This window comes from Halyomorpha halys, unplaced genomic scaffold, assembly GCF_000696795.3.
Source record: "Halyomorpha halys isolate HHAL.00 unplaced genomic scaffold, Hhal_1.1 Scaffold664.1, whole genome shotgun sequence".
Taxonomy (NCBI): Eukaryota; Metazoa; Arthropoda; class Insecta; order Hemiptera; family Pentatomidae; genus Halyomorpha; species Halyomorpha halys.
This window is the reverse complement of record NW_027115162.1, coordinates 186,455-208,346: the sequence shown is the minus strand read 5'-3', so window position 1 is coordinate 208,346 and position 21,892 is coordinate 186,455. Positions and strand designations below refer to the sequence as shown.

General features: G+C 32.1%; 1 protein-coding gene across 1 annotated transcript in view; it reads left to right on the top strand.

Moving 5' to 3' along the window:
- Positions 1 to 21,892, top strand: part of LOC136796982 (dynein axonemal intermediate chain 4-like) — a 52,573-nt gene that overhangs the window by 29,721 nt on the left and 960 nt on the right. Inside the window, exons 8-13 of the mRNA XM_067052257.1 lie at positions 2,892 to 3,118; positions 3,241 to 3,389; positions 11,577 to 11,785; positions 12,135 to 12,323; positions 19,193 to 19,357; positions 20,978 to 21,055. Of these exons, the coding sequence (XP_066908358.1) occupies positions 2,892 to 3,118; positions 3,241 to 3,389; positions 11,577 to 11,785; positions 12,135 to 12,323; positions 19,193 to 19,357; positions 20,978 to 21,055 (1,017 nt within the window). The remainder of the gene's footprint in view (positions 1 to 2,891; positions 3,119 to 3,240; positions 3,390 to 11,576; positions 11,786 to 12,134; positions 12,324 to 19,192; positions 19,358 to 20,977; positions 21,056 to 21,892) is intronic.

Sequence of the window (21,892 nt, the reverse complement as noted above, 5' to 3'; positions counted from 1 at the left end):
ATTTCCATTGTTTTTAAATAAATAATAGCCCTTTTCTAGGACTAAACAATTAAAAATATAATTATACGCTAATCTAAATTATAAATTATGAACCAATCGAGTATAATTTTCAATTTAGGGACATTTTAAGTAGTAAATAATTTTATATTTAGCCGAGATTTAAAATTCAGAATATTGAAATTGTTAAAATTAATTTATTTATATCAATATCTTACTCTATTTAAAAAAAAAATAATAATGTAGTTAGTTGTATACATTTATAAAAACTAATAACCTAATTATATTTTTATCTATGTAATAACAGAGTAAAAAGTAATATGAATAGTTTAAAACAACAAAACAGGACAATTAATAGTTTTAGTAGCTCATATAGGAATGTACTAAAACGAACATAAGACAGCAATAAAAGGCAAAAGAACATCGTTAAGTAGGGAAATACATAGGAAAGCCGATTTGTTATCTCGGAGTTGCAGCCTACTCAACCCAACCAGCAATATAAGCGTTCAATCTCATGACGTTCCTTAAAAGGTACTTTTCCTATATTTATAAAAAAAATAGTTATTTCCTATCTTATATTAGTAGGTTTTTAAAAATTTAAGATAACCTTTATTGTAAATTAAGACCTATAAGTTGCTACGCTGTATTTAATAATTTTGTTGTAAAAATAATTTAATTATGAGTATGAATTTATGTAATTACTTTATTTCTTTAGGAAGCTCATTATTTCGTATTCATAATTAATATATAGACAAAACATTTCATAATTGTTTCATAGATTTATTTTTCTATATCTCCAGCGTATGTTCTTTGAATACATGAATGTAACAAGAGTTACAAAAAACCCTCCATCTCTCTTTTACTAACACGTGGTGTTCCTCAGGGCTCCTCACTCTTACCTATTCTTAATTACTTCAATGCTATTCTTAATATATATTAACAACCTCCCAAGACAACTTACTAAAGTAATTGGTATAGTGACTGAAATAAAATGATATATATCTCTACCTAAAAACATTCTTTTGACATGATTATTGACAAGAGAAATTGTATACGGGTCTCGTATTTCTCTACATTCAACAAGGTTAAAAATTGAAGGTAAGTCTATCAAAAGTGGTTTGAACCACTCAAGATCCACTTCCTGATAGTGCACTTATTATTATTTTTTTTTTAGGTTGGTCCTAATGTATGTAAATTATAAATGTAATTTCAGTTTCTTACAATTTTTTTTATATTCAGGCAAGTTAGCGCGTTCACACACAGGCTCACAGGCAGATGATATTACGAAGATTGATTATACTAGTTTACATATTTTGTACACTTTTTGCCAAAATACGTGTTGTATTAAAAATCAATTCCAGTGCGCTGAATACGGGAAAAATGTTGATAAACTCTTGTTGTTACATCTATGCTACATGTTACATCTAGTTTATTTTTGTTAAAAAATATTTATTTAATTCTTTAAAACAAATAGCAGCATAGAATATAAAAATAAAAACTAGAAATGATTGATTGACTTTATCTTTTATAATTTCCTTGATCTTTTTCTCTAAAAATGAACCAACAGTTGTCCCCTAACTTACCGTTGTCCCAAAACGCTTTGTGTCTGTCTTCAAAAATTTTAGGTCTTGGTGAAATTTCCCTCTCTGTTCCTCACACTCTGAATTCGAGTTTTCAGGGAAAAAGACCAGGTGTGAATCGAGAAAATGTATCTTAAGTGACATATTCACAACCATTTCATGAGAGTTTTTTATATAAATTAGTAATATTCGTTTTCATTATTTTCATCCATATTATTTTCTAAGGATCCATAGACGACCATTCGAAAGGAATTCCAGACATTTTTTTCGTTCGATGACAAAAGTTTGCATCTGAAATACTTGGAACTATTGTCTGTAAGTATTAAAAAGGAGAACTGTTTTCATTATTGTGACATTTTATCAAAAACAAAAACAAGTTAGTTCATAAAAAGAAGAAAAATTAAAACAGTTTAGATGACGGTAGAAAACTGACTGGGTGTTCCTCAGGGGATAGCTTGCGCTAATATCAAGAAGGCCTCTTACTCCCCAATCACTCACATTTCAGTTCGTATGCATGTTTTACTTCAAATATTCCGGTTTCACTTGAAAAGTAAATTCTTATTGCTAGGTTCTTGTGCTGGATTAAAAATCCTTCAAAAAATGCATAAAATTATTTCTGGGACTGTTGAACTGAATCTATTAGGTAACATTTAACTGTGAGATTAGTTACTTTTTTTTTTATCATCTTGTAAAGTTTATATATTTATACTTGCTCAGTGAATTTTTACTGGGAAGGTCTTATTTTAAAAGGAATTTAATTACCTTAAATTTTGGCTTTTTATTTTTTTAATAAAGCCAACGGGAACTTCACTTTTATCAAATTTCTATTAAAAAATACTTTTTTTTCTCGTTTTTCTTAAAACTGGGGGGTGATGGAGAAAAATGGGTTGCTCGTCAGTATTATGTTGACTAAAAAAAAAACACCAACATCTCATGGTATATAAATAAAAAAGTCAAATTTTATAAACTAGTGTTATTTAGACACAGGGAGACTTTTAAATATTTATTTAAGTTAAAAACTGAAATTCTGAATTTTTCATGATCGAAGTTTTTCCTCTTTTATGCTCCGTATATAAGTAGTAATAGAAAAGAAAAAAATTATCTCATACCTCCCATCTAAATGGTTTATGAAGCGTGGTGACACGATGTTTATACATATGGCTTACATTGTTCTCAGAGTGTTTAAGTTTGTTCCACTTTCTGTTAATCTGTGGTTTATTTGTGGTTGGCTCCTGGTATTCTTTACGTTTTAAGTTATGCTATTAATGTTAGTCAAAGAAATTTGATCTATAAGGAGAAATAATATGATTTCAGAAAATTATTGGCGTCGGGTATGGAGCCAGAGAAGGCCCTGGCACAGTGAGAATCTGGCACGTGAAGAACCCAGAAGCTGCCGAGAGGAGTGTGGCCACAGCAAGGGCGGTCACTTGCCTCCAGTTCTCAAGAACACAACCCAGGCTGTTGGCCGCTACCACTAGGGACGGCTCTGTTCTCCTCATAGACATCACCAATCACACTCCGATAGTTACTACTGTCAATGAGTGGGTACACTAGAAAATTACCACATAACAGCAAAGAACATAATTAATCATCACTTTCTATAAAACGAACAACGCGTATACTTAAAGTTTAATTAATCAAATTTAAATGTTTTTATATTTAGGAAAGAACTTAGCCCTTACCCTGAACCGTTGTGGTCGTTGGCATGGTCCATGTACGACGATGGGACAACACTTGAAGAACGTTTGTTTACAGTTGGCCAGACGGGTCTCCTATGGCTTTGGGACCCAATCAAACAGACTGAAGGCAGGGGTGAGTAAAGTTTAGATACACACTTAAGTTATGAACCAAATCCATATAAATAACTATAATGTATAAAATGATAAGTGATTTACGACCTTAAGTAATCTAGGCAGATAGTATAGTGAAGAATATAAGAAACTTCAAGTACAATAAAGTTTTTTTTTATTTGGATTTCATTTTTATTTATATAAAAAACACTGAAATCCGATTAGTCATAATTTTATTTTTAAAGCTATAATTGAATGTTTCACTTACCATGTTATTCATAATTTAACCTAGTATTTTCAAAAAATACTTCTTACTTTCAAAATAAAGCTCAAAAAATAGTTGGGAATTTGCGTGTATGAACATCATATTGCAATTACATTTAACTTAAAAGTGATTTTCATAGCATCAACAATACTGTGGTGAGTACTTGAGGGGATTTAAATGGCTCCATTAAAGAAAAATAATGATGAAAAAATGCACCGCAAATATGAACTTTTTGTGGTTCCTTAACTAGCATATGAGAATAATAATGTGATTCATGAAGGTTTAGATCTAGAGATGGCTGAGGCGAATTATCTGAATCATCGTGCACTCAATCCAGGTCAATCGAAACTCATTTCACAGATAATTGCGGCCTGAAATTACTTAATTTCAACGACGTTGATGAAATTTGCACTCATAACGGTAATTCAAAACTATAGGCAATAAAATGTTTGAAAATGTGACCGTTGGATAGCATTAAAGTTTCTCAAATTCTGATTTATAACGACTTATATCCTTGAGTTACTAACAAAAATATCTTTCACGAACTTTTTAACTCAAGATAAAGTTTTAGAGTTTTGAAAATACGAGACTGAAGTGATAGAGATACGAGATAGAACTTTTTTTTACCTCCTACCTGGTCATTTTTGACATACGGGGACGGGGGAGGCAACAAACCTATTCTAACCGAAGCCGGCGGATCGAGTTTATCTTGTGTGGGATCGCTATGAAATTAAAGTCAACCCACCCAGGTTCAATATGCTGCTCTACGCATTAGTTTGATAAGGTGACACCTTAATTCCCTTAGCTACAATGGCCTTGGACAAGATAAAACAATTCTGTCGAATTCTTTGGATAAAAGATGGAATGCGCCATCTTCCGTCATAAGTGACATAATGCAGAAGGATGTAGGTTGATGTACGACATGTCGGAATCTCTCAAGACGAGTTCATAACATCAAAAATAGTAGGAGGCAATCCTGCCCGGCCAACCTTGATTTGAGTTCTTCATCACCTTTGAAACATTTATTTAAAACGAGAAAGGGAGACTTGTTGTTTAAAGTTGGTTAAATTGAGCAACATCGAAAAATTGGCTAAAATAGGAAATCCAACATTTGCAGACAGAACAATAGAATATTATACTAACTTCCACTTACTATTTAAGTGGTAAAAGGATCCATTTAGCCCAATCCGTCGTCTAATGAGAAAAAAAAAGTTTTGTTTAATTTTGAAATGGACAGGGACAATAAATCTTAAAATCAATAGTATTTTCGTTTTCCTGCGTCTTAAGAAACATATAGGAGGACCCTAGAAATAAGAAAAGTTAAAATTAATCTATACGCGATCATAAAATATATATGTACAACCATAGGTCTGTAAGACAAAAAATGAAATTATACGAATACAAATAGTCCGACGGTTAGTATTTTAATTTCTTCCAATAAGAGATTATTTGTCCAAAAAATTGACGAAAAAAAAATTATTCGGATGGTTAATCGTAATTTTTTGTACGAATAATTTATTGTTCGAGTAGAAAATTCACGACTAAAAATGTATTCGTCTGTTGTCAATCGAATAATATTTGCCCGACTTTGAGACAGTGTAACGTAGCGCTAACTGTTGAACACATACTGACAGACCACAGGCATTTGATCGACAGCGGATTATCATATTATTTGACAACTTTACTGAACGATCATAGCCCTCACATTCCGAAAACATTTGATTGCCTCAAGAAAAAAAATATGTACCAACATATCGCTCTCGTATTTCTAAAGTGACATAAGTCTAAAACTTACATTTCTGGAAATGTGACACTCTTGCCTATGGAAGGGGAATAGCATTAAGGCAGCAAGAGTGACACAAGTGCCCTCTGGCGGACAAGCTCTGAAGCTAGGTTGATACAGTTTTGATGATTCATAAAGATATATTTACCAATTTCTTTCATAGTCATAACTTAAAAACACCGATTTTTGAGTTGTGTCACTTTAGAAATACTAATGCGATATATATAAGTTACGGTCTGAGTCAGCTGTTACTTTGATGTCAGCGGATTGAGAAGATCAGCTGATGGAATATATTTAAAGAGATGTACTGAACCAAATAAAGTCAGTATGTTACAGCAGTTCAAGCTTGTTAGATCTTATTCCTTCTTCTATTTTTTGACATTTTGCTTTCGCCGATACATAACTTATATGTATATATATTACAAACTTTATTTTTTGCATCAATTAATGTCACTCTCTGGTATAGAATATGTATACTGAAGTTAGTTGCTTCCCGTCCCCTTTACACGCCACTATCCCTGATGAAGACCTGTAACTCAGTTCGAAACGTGGGCATAAAATAAATAAATATTGTTTTGTTTATTTATGTTGTTCTTTGCTGACCGCACCCCCCGATAAACTTCTTCAAGCATTTCTAATTTTTGTTAGATGTGCCACTATTCAAGCCAAGCAACGATGTGTGAAAGTTCATGTTTATGTTTTACTAGTTTTAAAGTTATCGCATAACTATGTGTTATAATTATAAAAATAATTTATGTTAAGAAAAACCTATTAATAAATATGAATTGTGAAGTTTGTAAAGGTTCTTACTTGTTAGTGATGCTTAGGGACGAAATTATTTTTTCAGTTACTCTCTTTACTTTAATTTGCAGTAAAACGTCGAGTTGAGGGATTAAGGAATGTGTGGGGATTAGAAGGGACGGAAGAAAGGCGGACCCCGACTATCTCTTCATCTCCTTTACCTCAGCCTGTTATTTCTCTACACGTGGAGTCCCCTCAATTTCTAAGCTTCCCACTCCGCCGGTAATCTTTTCCCTCTTCAGGGTCTAACACCTAAAATCCTATATCTGTCTGCCTCAATCTGTTTCCAACCTCAGGAGTAAAAAAAAAAAAAAGAAAAAATAAAAGAAGAAAATATATATGAACCTTTAGCAGTTCCTTGAGAATTTCAGTTGTTTCTTCCTAAAAGGGAGAGACTAACATTTGGAATACAAATGAATCTCTTATGCTTTGCATAATTTACTTTGTGAGAGTGCTTTGCATTCGGAATGCTTCTCACACAATCCATCATCATAGTACGCTTCCAATGAATTCTTTGTTCCTCGTGCTTATATTCGTGGAAATATCAAAGGTGTAAATCCTTTATCTGTCAGTTCTAAACTCTAAATCAAAAACTTTTTCTATTATCTTAAAATAAAAATTGAATAAACCATTGCATAACGCAATATCACAAATAATAAATTAGCGAAATGTGAATTGTTCTTTATGAATTAACAACATTTGAACTCTTTAAGAGTTATCAAATGTTCAAAAGTCAATAAAGTCACTGGAAAGTTATTATATAAAAATTATCAAAGGAACATCTCATGTAGATAAGTTGAATTTTCATAAAAATATGTATTAATATTCGACAGGACAAAATTTAAATTATATAATAAACTGAGTACGTTTTTGATGTAATATTACAATTTGTCAAAAATACCTTCACTTTTCAGAAATGGGTATATTAACTTTTCATAGAAAACTCTTTATTTATACTTTTACTTTTTTTTTTTCCATCTTTTACCAAAAAAGTCGGATTTTCAAAAATTATGTTCATATGACAGCGTTATGATCATAGATTATTTTCTGCACGATCGAATATTTCTACAAATTCAAGTTGAAGGATAAAATTTTAGATTGTTTTCAAACAAATAATTTCTCATTTTTTACACCTGTCTATCATGAATTCGATTACCAAGTCAATAACACATCATTATGAATAAGCGGCGCAGAAACATCTAAGCGTAGGTAATTTGTGTGAAGGTAGAAAACTCAAAATCCTTTCATGGTGAATAAAGCGTATGGAGGACTCAATTATCCTGAGAATATTATTAGTCACCCAAAAAAAAATTTGTAATTTCCAAAAGCTTCAGCTTAAGACTGGTATGGACACACCTCTTCCAATCAAAAGCGTGTTTAGTCCATGAAAAACAAGTTTTTACAAACAGTTTTTACATGATGCAATTTTCTGAATCTTCTTTTCGGTTCGTATCGATGAATTTTTTTTTTACGTTGACATAACATGAGTGGAAATTATTTAAAGCTTTAACAATTAAAAGAAAATTACAACACATTAATCACAACACATCCTATTCTATCATTTTTCAAAAAGAAGAAAAAATCATAAATCATTTAATGATTTCTATTATTTTTCTGATTCATTTAGTATCCAAGTTGTAGATAACGTCACATGAAAAGCAGCATTGCATAAAATATTTTTTTTACTTTAGTGGAGAGTTGAGTAATTTCACAAATAGACTTAAGTTCAACTGAACTATTTGAACAAATTTTGTAGTTAAACTAACACACAATCATAACACAAGGCGTGAATCTGGTGTTTAAAAATGCAAATTGTTTTCTTCGATGATATGTATAATTTAAAAAAAAGTTATGAAACATGTAAACAACCAAACAAAACTCTCTTGACCCGATGAGTCAGGAGTGTCTGGAGGGTAACCAGAGAACTCATCTCAGTCTATGGTAACACTCATTTGAATGAAAATGAGTGATAACTGTGGACTATTTGTATATTTTAAATTTTTTAAAAAAATAAATATTTTTAAAATTGTCAAAAATGTTACCAAACAGGAAAAACAAAATTTTTCTTTCTTAGTCCCACTTTATTTGTATTTCCACTATTAGTTATAGCAATCAGAAATTGCCCATAGCAAAGCTGAACTCTCCCAATCTCTCTCCCTACGTCAAATTAATGATTTAAAAAAGTGTTGTAATCTAATAATCCAGCTCTACTCTACAAAGTGCCTATGCTAAGATAGCAATAGTGCCTACAAGTAGTGAAATAGCACCTACAACGGCCAAGAAGCTCCAACATTTTCAGAGCAGTATGCTCAGAGGAATCTTGAGACATACTTCACTTCAAAGAGGAAAGAAGGACCACATATACACGACTCTCGAACTAGCAGAATTAGCTTACTGTGATAGTATTTATCACGAGGAGGCATATCAATCCTTTTGATATCATCTAGAGCTCTGCGAACCCCTTATTTAGGACACTCACCGACAGGAGGGCCACAGAGGTGGCAGAGACATAAACAACCTCATTTAAATAAAAAGGAGATTATAGAACAATAATTTGCAGTTTGCAATATCCCTCTAAACTGCCCCGTGTTCTTACTCGGAATCTGCACTCAAATCTTTACAAGATCCATTTTCAACACATCCATTAATAATAGAGTTGAAGCAGCATTTGAAAACTTTGAACAACATGGGTTGTAGGGTCTTGTTTTTATGGCTGCCAGGTCATTGTGGAATCACTGGGAATGAAAATGCAGACTCGCAGGCCAGACTAGCTATAAAGAAGGTCCAGTCGTAACATCATCAATATGCAAAGATGTTATTTCATGGATAAAAGAAATTGGATGGGAAGAGTGGCAAGAATGGTTCACCATGAGAGAAAACAAGTTAAGAATGGTCCAACAGACAGTGAAACGTCCAACCAGAAACTTGAATCTGCTACGGAGAGAAGATATAGTATTAACCCGTCTTCGGATCGGCCATACTCAACTCACACACGGTCATCTCATGAAAAAAGAAAATGCACCAATGTGTCGCTACTGCGGAAACGATCTCACCGTTAGGCATATTCTCACTGAATGTATTGCTCACGGACCACATCGGTTCTCTTCAGATTTACAGGAGATGTTGAGAGAAGATCCCACTACAATAACAAAACATTTTCACTTTCTAAAAATCATTAATATTTATGATCACATATAGTCTAACTGTCTAGCAATAGATAAGTAGATGCAAAATTCATTATAGTAATTTACTAACTACCTCAAATCTAATTGCAACTTTGTAAAATGTAAATCATAATTGTAAATATGTAATTTTAATTGTAAATTTGTAACTTGTAATTGTAATTGTAATTGTTGATTTGTAACTTTCTCTCTTTGTGATTATATGTAACTTTGTTGATATGTCAATTGTTATCTACTAATTTTGTAAATTCAGTGTAAATGGCCCTAGTGGTGGAAACGCTTAAATAAATAAATGAATAGAACAATAATTTTATGAAATATAAAATGTTTCTCTTTTGGAAGAGTTTTTAAATACTATCATTTTTTTTAATGTAAGACTTATGACTTTTGTCATCAACAATCAAAATTATTGTTCTTGCAAAGGTGTATATACGAATTTTTAAACTTTTTAAAAATTTACCAAAAATGGCCTAATATTTCTTATCTAGAATGATAAAAAGATAACTATAAATCTCTAGAGAACTCAATTTAAATCTATATACATTTTATATATAAGTAGTTTTCGACCTCACCGGCGAAAGGATGAACTTCAAAGACTTCATATAAAATAACACTGGATTTTAACGGCAACATTTGTATTCTAACGCATATGCACACTTGTATTCCAGAAATTCATTAACCAATTTTGCCTGTGAGGCAGTATTTCATTTCACAGCTCAGTTGATGTAACACTTCATTAGTCTCATAAACCTAATGCCAGTACGTTCTAGCTCAAATAATTTAAATTAGGTTCAAATATGACTCAGACTGGTCAGTAAAATTGTTCGAATTTCTCTTCCTTTGGCGATCTTGAGTTTGATATTTTACGGTATTAAATCCTTTTACAGCTTTTGAAGAATCTGTTGAACTGGTCAATAAATTTTTAAAAATTGATAAAGGGATAAATCACAGTTTAAGCAGCATAATATGAAACTCTATTTTTTAAAAAATTTTATTTTCGATTCGTGCTTATTAATACAGTCCTATAATCTATAACTTACAGGTAAGAAAAGTAATTTTGATCATAATAAATCTTAGAGCAGATATTGATTAATTTCAAGTGCTTTCTTTAGCTATTCTTAACGATATAATGTTTTTAATTACCGACATTAAAAACAATCTCATCACACAACTACAATGCTCTTAGAAAAAATGAATGTCTGATGTTGTTTAGGGACAGCAAAATATGATTATGATCATAACATCTACGGAAGAACAAAAATATTAGTTAATTTATTCAGCTTATTTATACGTTTTTCTACGTAGTTACATTTCTAATACCTTCAGATTTTATAGAAATCCATTTTTATCCCCTTTTATTTACCTCTTACCTGGTTTTTTCGCTAAACAAGTGGGAAGATGATTATCCTAGAGGTAACTAACCTATCCTAACTAAAGCAGAAGGGTAGAAGTTTCTTTTCATGGGACATCTATGAAATGCATCCAGGCCGAAATCAAACCGGTGGCGTTGCAGATCTGAGGTTGACGCGTCAGTTCTCTCAGCAACTCTAATTTTTTTTGTATTTCTGCTAGCAATGAGAAACGGTTTAATATAACAAACAAATAAAATTAAAAGTGGCTTGGGGACAACGATTTTAATTAAATTAAAATTAATTAAAACTCGATATTTAAGCCCTGTGGACTATTTTAATGAGCGTAATACCAACTTGATATTAACGATGAATTAATTAAACTTTGTTATAATGTATTTATTAAAAATATTTGGAACCATTAAAAAAAAAATGTTTAATAATTGTAAAAAAGATTATATAAAATGACATTTCCAATGTGTAGATTTTAGAGAAAAAGTATTAATGAACTCAACTGTTCACACACACACCGGCCATTTTATGTGTCTTGGTTATTTGGAATCAGGCGATATCAAAATTACTGTTAAAAAGTTCAATTCAAAATTGTTCCCTACTTCCATTTACTGTATATTTTTAGATAAATAAGTGAAAGTAAAATTTTTTAGTGAATAAACAAATTCAAATAATTACTATTTTGACTTTTTTAAGTTCTTTTTGATTTTAATTGATTTATGCCTTGTATTTAAGATCATTAGTTAAGTTATCCTCCAGATTTTGTTATATTTCTTTCTATCTCTTAGTAGTTATACTGTTCAGCAATCGATTTTAGAGATGGCGAAGTTAAGCTTTGTGGCAGCACCAGATCCTGAACTGAACGTACGATTCCAGGACCTTCTTGAGGAACCTCTGGATAGCGAAGACGACGACACTATAGATCCCGACCAATACTTTTTGGAGGTACCTTATATCGGCCTTTGCATTTCCATAGGGGAGCGGAACAAGGTTTATGTGACAACGGACATGGGCTGTATATTATGTGTTAGTATAATTTTTTTTTTGGATGAATTTAAATAGAATTTAGTTTAATTTTCAACTATTACAATAATGTTTTTCGTTCAACAATAGTAATAATTTATAAATTTATTTACTTTTGTGAGTACCACTGTTTGCGAATTCTACTGTTATCACTTTAATTTCTTTTTTCTTGATTTTCATTTTTCTGTGTATATGGTAAGAATGAATACTTAGAAAACTAATGTTAATTGTCCCTAATGGCAGATTTTATTATTACTCTTCAATAAAATCTTATATCACTATTAAAAATTATTATAAAATAGTTTTAATGAATTTAGTATGCAGTGTGATATTGTTAAACCTAAATGTTTAGGTTAACACTCACAGAGCAGATGGTCGCTGGGAGAAAATTGACAGGCACAAACTGGCTGTCCTGGGGATGGCCCACTCTCCATTCATTAAGTCTGTCTACCTCAGCCACTCCGCTGGTGGTGACGTCTGTATCTGGTTACATGGCATGCAGCACTCCATCTTAAATCTAAGGGTGTCTGACCTCAGTCTGGTGAGCAGGCCATATTAATAAATTAATGAAATATTCCACTTTCTATAGCAAGCTTTCAAGTAATAAAGAAAATGAATTAAATTAAAATAACTTTTTTTTTATAACTTATTATTGGTCAAAACTTTTTTTTTTTTAGTTTTTTAATAATTTATTAATTGCTATTTACAACTGTATACACATATATACAACAAGTAAATTTGCTGTAGGTGACATAGTGATATGATAAAAACATGTGGAGAATCTACCCACTGATAGAACTCCTATAACATTTCTAGAGGAGAAGATTTCGAGGTCATCTTCTTTTCAGACGCCTAGAAGGATTATTAGGTAATGAAGGAGAAGCCAGGTTAGGAACAAGTGGATTTGGGTGGTTAAGAAGTTTATTATGGAAGGAACGGTATCTGGTTCTGGCCAAATCGGCAACATATGGAATATTGAGGTCCTGAAGATGACTTGATTTGTGACAAAGTAAGGAGCATTAAGGATCTTACGAAGGATCTTGGACTGTAAGGATTGGATTCTGGAGGAATTTGATGGTTTAGAGGAGCCCCAAAGCTCAACTCCGTATGTTCAGATAGGCCTTATAATAGTCATGTAGATCAATCTTTTGTAATGGATTGGCAATTTAGACCGTTTGTCTAGTAAATGTTTCAATAGTTGGAATCTACGAGCAGTTTCTTGTATTTTTAGTCTTGTATGAGGATTCCATGTCAGTCGTAGTCAAAACTAGTATTTTCTTTCGACGCAAGGTAAACTCAAATCACTTGTCTAGATAGATAAATCTTTACTAACAAATTTCTAGGTACAAGCTGTTGTTATCTTAGATCTGAAAAAGCAAACAACGGATATTTCGTCTTGCATTACTTAAGACCAATTTTTTTTTTACTTTATTTATTTAATTTGATTTACAACTGTACAAATAATAAATACAATAAGTAAATATGTTGTATGTTTCATTTATACTTGAAAATCTTGGGAAGGAACCACCCATTAGTGGTACTTTACATTAGCTGGTCTCGTGGCCATCTTCTTTTCAGACGCCTCGGAGGATTATCAGGGATTGTTAAGGACGAGAGGTTAAGAATTAATGGGTTAGGATGGGTAAGGAGTTTGAAATGAAAAGACGCATATCTGTTTTGAGTCAAATCTGCAACGAACGGGATGTTAAGGTCTTTGTGGATGAGTTTATTTGTAACGTAATAAGGAGCATCAAGGATTTTACGTAGGACTTTGGATTATAAGGTTTGGATGCGGGAGGAATTTGAATGATTAAACATTAGGGAAACTGAAGGTTGGAATCATTCGAATTAAATAATTAGGAAACTCTCACTACGACAGCAGTTCAAATATAATGTTCCGCCCAAAGGGAACAACCCAGAGGGTCCGGGGAAAGCACAGGGGTAGCCGGTTTGTATTTAGTAAAACCAGCTTAGGTTTTCCCCAGGTTAGGCAATAAAGCAATTGGGAATAAACGGAGTAGGCAAGGAACGGGAGGAGAAAAAAAAAAACCCATCAGGTCAAACGATCCAGGTTAGAAATTTCCAAGAGGGTGAAGTCCCACCTTATTTTTCTTTTCAAGATAAAATCAGCCAATGAAATGATAAGAAGACGAGAAAAAGTAGTACCAAATTTAATCTCCACGCCTGCGATCTTTATTGAGATGTTATAATAAAATGTTATAATAAAAAGCTGCAATAAGTGATTTTTTCCATATATTTTTCAAATAGAAAAATTCAAAATAACTAAATTATTTATAATCTTAACACTTTCTTGAGACTGGTTAATATTGTTTAAATAAATAAAATTTTACACATTTTAGTTTCAAAACATTTTTATTTCATTTATATGTCCGATGTTTTGGCCATCCTCAAGGACAAGGCTATTCTGCCCAGGTCATTTCTATCAGTCCTCCAATTACTTTAATTAGTCAATTTTTCAAACTAAATTAAAATTAAAATTATTTTTATTATATTTAATAAAAGTATTAAAACAGTAAAATTTATCACAACAATCTTCGAATTGGCCGAAACGTTGGACTTCAAAATGGAATAAAAATGTTTTAAGACTAAAATAAAAAACAAATACTTATTTCAACAATAAATAAATTATTTTTACTGCCCTATTTGTCCTAGTCTAGTTTCGATAATTAACCAGAAAAATACGACTATCACAAACATAACGGGATAACAGAGCTCCAAATCAAAGATATAAAAACAAAACTGTCAATTCCCTGCGGATAGGAATATAGGAAAATATATTTATAAGAAGTTAGGAAAGGTAATTATGAAAAGCAAAAAAAATTTATGTCTATTTAGGCTGATCTATAAGCTAGTCAACTGTTTGGAATCGCGTGGACCTTTTTTTGCTTGGTTCATTTCTGAAAGTTGATACAACAATTATCATATTAAAATTAATTCAATTTTATATTTTAAATAACTTCATGTTTTTCAATTTTAACCACTTTTGTTTTACAAAAAAATCTAGAGGATCATGAATTAGTTGCTCTGTTATTTACTGCCTGTGTTTGAATTCATAACTGAGTTATTGATAGATTTTTAAAAATTAATATTACATTTTAAAAGTAGTATTGAGGGGTTTAGTGAGAAAAAAACTTTTGGGTCAGTTTGTACCTCAGTATGCTTCGCGTAGCAAATATATATGTGCATCCCAAAGGTTAAATATTTAGTTTATTTTGACTTAAGAAAAACTCGGTCTTCCACAAGACATCCCAAAAAAATTTATGATAGGATTGCCACTCCATGCTTTCTAGTTTATTTATTTTTTTTTATGTTCACGCTAATAATTTTTTTAATGGTGAATGGCAATGGCGAGTTACGGAGATCATCATGAGATGACCTGTGATTTTTGTGCCAAACGTATAAAAAAAAAATCAGAAAATACCCTAGTGGATGTTATTTTTTAATTCGAATTTTGGTTTAAAAACTTCTCATTTAATATTTTTTTAATGAGGAAAAACACACTAAATAATATTTTTATACCACTCCGTCAAGCTTAAAGGGATTACAGAATTTTGTCCATATAAAGCAGTTATTTGGTTCAGTGTGCGACACACAATAAAATGTGTTCCCTCTGCCAGTGCCGAAGCACACAGCACAAAGAGCCCTTTGAATCAGTGGCCTGCTCGATAATTTCTATTTCGAATTCAATGCATGATGCATTTTTAAGTGGAGAAATAGATACATGTATTTCTTTCTTTTCTTTTCTTTTAAATAGGACACTATTAAGTTTTACCAACCCTAACAGTTATCAAATGTCTAAAAAAAACTATTTCAAAAATAAATAAATACAACATTACATTAATATATATTTATTTTTTAATCTTGATGCTGCCTTGACTTATATGTACTTTTTTAACTTAAAGCTGTTGAAAATATTTCAATAAATCTCTTCCTGTAACGATTTGTCTTGAGAGATATAGAATTTTATTGGGGCACTGTTACCGCTGATGACCCGGAAATATTTTTCCTCGACCTGAGTAGAGTTGAAGAAGTAGGCTGACAATTTTGGGCACTCGGCCACTAGCAATTAAGGCGAGATATAGGAACCACATGTTGCTGTCATTTCATCTACGATTTATGGAACCGTCTATGATTGTGAAAAGTTCATTTCTGGGTTTCAGTTAAAATTATTATGAATAGCAAAATCATTTTCGAAATAGATAGAACAAAATGACTATTTCAACAAAAACACACTGGCTAATGGACGTATTTAATTTTCAAACCAATATTTTATTTTTCATGGATCAAATCAACATTACATTTTAAGGCAACTAGTTCATAGAACAAACCTTTTATTTTTGTTTCCAGTAATTGGTTCATAAAACTGTCGTTTTATTCCAGTTAGAGACTGCTGGTTTAAACCAACAGTTTCTTTAATATTCCATGGCACCTGGTTAATAAAACTAAGATTTTTTTTTATTCATTTATTTATTGTTATTTACAACTGTATATTACATAATACATTTAGTAAATGATATTATGACATGATACAAACATGTGGAGAATCTACCCATTGATAGCTCCTAAAAATATTTCTAAAGGAGAAGATCTCGAGGCCATCTTATTTTCAGACGCCTAGGAGGATTATTAGGTAATGAAGGAGAAGCCAGGTTAGAAACGAGTTGGTTTGGGTGGTTGGGAAGTTTATCATGGAAGGATTGGTATCTGGTTCTGGCCTAATTTGCAACATATGGGACATTGAGGTCCTGATGGATGATTTGATTTGTGACAAAATAATGAGCACTAAGGATTTTTCAAAGGATTTTGGACTGTAAGGATTGGATTCGGGAGGATTTCGATGGTTTAGTGGAGCCCTATAGCTCAACTCCGTATGTCCAGATATGCCTTATAACAGTTATGCACATCAGTCTTTAGTAATGGATTGGAAGTTTGGACCGTTTGTCTAGTAAATGTTGTAATAGTCGGAAGCGACGAGCAGTTTTCTTTCTTTTCAGTCTTGTATGATGATTCCATGTCAGTCGTTTGTCCAGATTTTTTTTTGTCTAAGTAACGGATCTGTTAAACAGGAATAAGTGGGGTATTATTAAAAGATACTGCGGGGCAAGACGAATATTTACGACGAAGGATAAATGTGATTTGGTTCGGCACCATTCTTCATGGGTGGTGATGTGGGATTGGAGGGTTTGGGATACAATGGAAGGATCATTATTCACTGACAATAGACATATGTCATCGGCATTTGTGATGAGAATAGTGTTAGAACAGGTTGTGATGTCAGCTGTAAAAACTGTATAAAGGATAGGACCAAGGATACTACCCTGAGGTACACCTGCAGACTGCGGAAATAGGGATTTATAAGCACTGTTCTGATTTACTTGATATAATCTGTCGGAGTGATGAGAACGGATGAGGAAGTATGTACGGCGTAGGAATTTACGGATCTTGTGTAGCAGTCCTGGGTGCCAGACTCGATAAAAAGCATGTTCTGCATCAAGAAAGACTCCCGAGCAATACATTCCGCGCTTCAATGAAGACGAGACTACATCAACCACACGATGGCATTGCTGGATAGTGGAGTGGAATGTTCGGAATCCAAACTGGTGATCTAGGATTATGTGGTTGGAATCTAGGATGGGGTACAGGTGTTTTAAGATAAGTTTCTCAAGGATTTTTCCCATGATAGGTAACAGAGAGATAGGACGGTAGAAACTAAGCCAAACACAATACCAACATGTTTTAATCCAATGCAAGCGATACATAAGGCTAACATCCCGATTATGTCATCAAATATAACAACTAAATTTTCTCGATGAATATAGTATCAATTTATTTTGATTTGAATAATATTATTTTATTCATTTGGCTGAACCCTTTGGCCAGACATTGATTATTCTCTCGCCTAACCTGTCTATGAGTATTATATACCCATATATAGAAAAATAATAATAATTTCTCTAACGTTTTCTTTAATACTTCATTTAAAATTTACATTTATGTTTAATTACCACTTTTATTTATTATTCTGTTGCTTGGCATATTTAAGAGCTTATTTTTATTTTCTTTAATATGGTACTATGTAATATCATACATCAGAATCTACTTCCTTAAGCAGTAAGAGGTGTTGGGATCTATGGAAAATTAATCTCAGAACAAAACTTTGCTTTGAGGACCCTGCTTGAAATAACAAGGGAAAAAGATACCGTAACACATCACATCTTCATTGATTTTAGTGGCACTTAAGAATCATTAGAGGAAGATTGTATCAGGCAATGAAAGAAATGAATTAATCCATCTGGAATTGATTCATCTTACAGAGCTACTGATAAGATGATCGATATGTTAGTTAGAAGAGAGGGAGACTTGTCGGAGATGTTCACCAACTGAGACAAGGAGATGGCCAGTCATGTCTGCCATTCCACCTAGCACTAGAGAAGGTGATAAGTGAGCAAATAAATGGAATGATTCTCACGAGGTCAGTTCAAATTTTAGCTACGCAGATGATGAGGGATGATGTTGCCAGATGCAGAGGGACTTAAATTGGGCCTTTCTAGCAATGAGGAAGCTCGGCAGAAAATGGGTCTGCGAATTAACCAGGCAAAGAGGAAATATATGCTTACCAACCTTCGATGTCTACCACCACCCACTGTTACGTTTTAAGATTACACATTGGAAAGTGTGAATACTTTTGTGTATCTGGGATTCCTAGTTTGTGTCTAATTAGTAAGTAGAAGCGAATTGTCAGTATAGGCCTAAATGTGACACCTCACTTATAGTATCTGGCTGATTGGGTGACCCAAAAAAGCCGAGTGGGGAGGGGCAAGGGGTGCTTTCTGAGGGTTTAGGTATCCGACGCCAATCACTATTTATCAAGGAGTCATTATCTTGTTTTTTGTTCTTGGCCATGATGAATGCTTCAAGTTCTGGCCGAAACGTTGTCACTTATGAATAAATTTTTACTTATTTGTGTTCTTCACTGACTGCACCCCTAACCCTCTTCTTCTCATTATATAAATCCACGGTCAACTGTGATTCATCTTTGTTTTCGAAATCTTACTTGATGAATTTTCCACTTTCAAATAAATGTTACTATTCAACATTTTCAATAAAACTTTTGACTCATCTAGAACAGATGCTCTTATAAAAATTGTTTAGTAATAATCTTCCTTAAAAGGAAGAAAGTGGAATAAAAATAGACATATCGACTTTGGGTAATTAAATCCTCTAAATGATTGATGACTATATAATGCGTTTACATATATTATTTAACCATTAAAATAATCAAGTAATAATTTAATTACTTAAATTATTAATCTATAATTTATTTGCCTATAACACGTTTATTAAATATGCTCTTGTTAAAACAACGTTTAATTGTTGTGAATATTGCAGTACAGCATCGACAGTGCAGCGTGGTCGCCAAGCCACAGCACCATCTTAGCAAGCTGCTCCAGGGAGAGAGTCTGCATCTGGGACCTCAGTAGGAAGACAGACAGGCCGATGGCTTCACTAACAGGTCGCCACTACACGCGTGTTAGCTTTTCTGATGCTGGAACAGTAAGTGAGAAAATATGACTTTTCAATTTAAGTAATAGTCAAAATTGATAAGTCTGCCAAGTATAGGTAGGGGAAATAAAAAATGGCGGCTATTTCAAAGCGTTAAAAAAAATATAATTTTTCATTCGGAGCCCTATATCTTAAGAAGTGGGAACAACACAAGAATGCCTAAGAGAACGTCATTTGAAGAGGAGTTAATTTGCTAAAATATGAGTTATTTACGTTAAAAATTTTTCAAGATATAGCTTTTTAAAAAGAAACATTTCATAAAAATGTTGTATGTGACTTACTGAAAGATCAGTAGTTAGTGAATTTATATTGAAAAATTTATATCTCAAAAAACATTTGACGTACAGATGTCTATTAGCACTCAAATTAAAGCTAGTTTAATGAGCTATAAAGTAGTTTATGATGTTTATCTTTGTAGGAGTAATAGTTCACTTGAAATTTGCTAAAATAGATTGATTTATAGTTGTTCGGACAAATTTTCATTTGCCAAATTCATATTCATATGTGAATATCATAAAAACTACTACCCCTACAAAGAAAAGTGTCATAAACTACTTTATAGAAAGTTAAATTTCCTTCATTTCGAGTGTTGGCAGACATATGTACGTCAAATGGATCTAGAGATATATTTTCTCTAAAATCCAACATTTTATACGAACAACTAGAAATTAACATTTTGTGAGTTTATTTTGTCAAATATCATAAAAACTGCTACTCCTACACAGATAAACATATTAACTATTTTGTAGTAAATTTAACTAGCTTTAATTTGAGCGCTAGCAGACATCTGTACGTCTAATGGTTTTTGAAATGAAGTTTTTCATAAATCAAACTTATTGACCGTACAACTATAAATCAATTTATTTTAGCAAATATCATGAAAACTACTATTCCTACAAAGGTAAACATCATAAACTACTTTATAGCTCATTAAACTAGCTTTAGTTTAAGTTCTAATAGACATCTGTACGTCATATAGCTCCTGAGATATAGATCTCAAAATAAATTAACTAACTACTAATCTTTCAGTATATTTTTAAGAAATTTTGCTTTTTAAAAAGCTATATCTCGAAAACTATTGCACAGCTCTTTTAGGGCTAATATCTCAGCAAATTTACTCTTTATTAAATAATGTTCTCTTAGATTTTCTAGTGTTGTTGGTAGTATTTATTATATAGAGCTCTGAATGAAAAATTAATGTTTTTTTTAAGGTTTTGAAACAGCCGCCATTTTTTATTCCCCCTACCTATACTTGGCAGACTCATCAATTGTGACTAGTAAATAGTTTCCATTAAAGTAATCAAAAATTGGGGTGAGATAAATGCCTGTTTTTCTTTCTGGCTCTTGTACTAACAGGTCTATATGTATAACAGCTGATCGAATAGAACAGCTGACCGATTGGGTATGTGCTAGTACTTGAGAGTACTTCAAGTGTTTCCTTTCGCACTCCTCTCTCTCCTATTATTTTTAGTTTCACTTCAGTAAAAGATAATTTATATATATTATATATAATGGTGTTAGAAAAACTAGAAAAAAATAAAAAAATTTGAAAGTATAAAATAATCATATATATTTTTACAAGTTCTAATGACTCCTTTACATTGTTTACAGAATCTCCTTGTCGGATGCAATGATGGTGACGTTCTTGTATACAGATTATCTGAAATGCCGCACCGACCTCATTTGCAGGTAGAATATAGTTTGAAAATTTAAATTTTATTTCTATTTATTTTTTTAAAAATCAATATGTGTGCTATTTATGGGTGAACTTTGTTATTGTAAATGAATGTTTTCTACCTGTTCCACATAAAGGAAAAGGGGAAGAAAACCTGGTTTTATGTTACCCCTGTCTCCCATACTTTTCCTAATAACGTGATACTTTGCCCTCTTTCCTTGTTCTCCAAAAAGGAATTTCCTAACTGGCTACTATTAGTTTTAGATTACATCTAAAATTACCTATACATTAGTATTTGACCTCAATTAGTACTTATAGGACATAGATTGAACTAAAACTATGCAAGGAGCACTGGGAAAAAATGAAGCTTAATCGATACTGTGGTAGAAAAAATGCAAACGTTCTTGGTCACTATTTCTAAGTTAAGTGACAGCGAGAAGAGACATAATAGAAAAAAGGTAAAAAGTAGAACACTTCGTGACCGACTAAACAAGACTAACTTTATTAGGTGTGGTTCCTCTAATGTATACATTGGAATCAGCTGATATGGTCCTGTCAGTAACAGCTGACTGTAACTTATATATTAAGAAATAATAATGATTTGGGACATCCGTAATGTTACGATTTAATAGTTATCTTACCTGAAAGAGAGGTAACATTAGTTATCAACAGTATCTTTCCTCTTGTCAAGGTAATTATGCGCTGGAAGAGATATATGTGGGTTGGGGTTTTATAAAAAAAAAAAAAAAAAGATTATACAAAAAACTGTTATTCAAATAAATAATATAATTATTTTGAGTCTCTATAAATCAAAAAATTACGTATATAAGTGATAAAATAAATAATTTCTC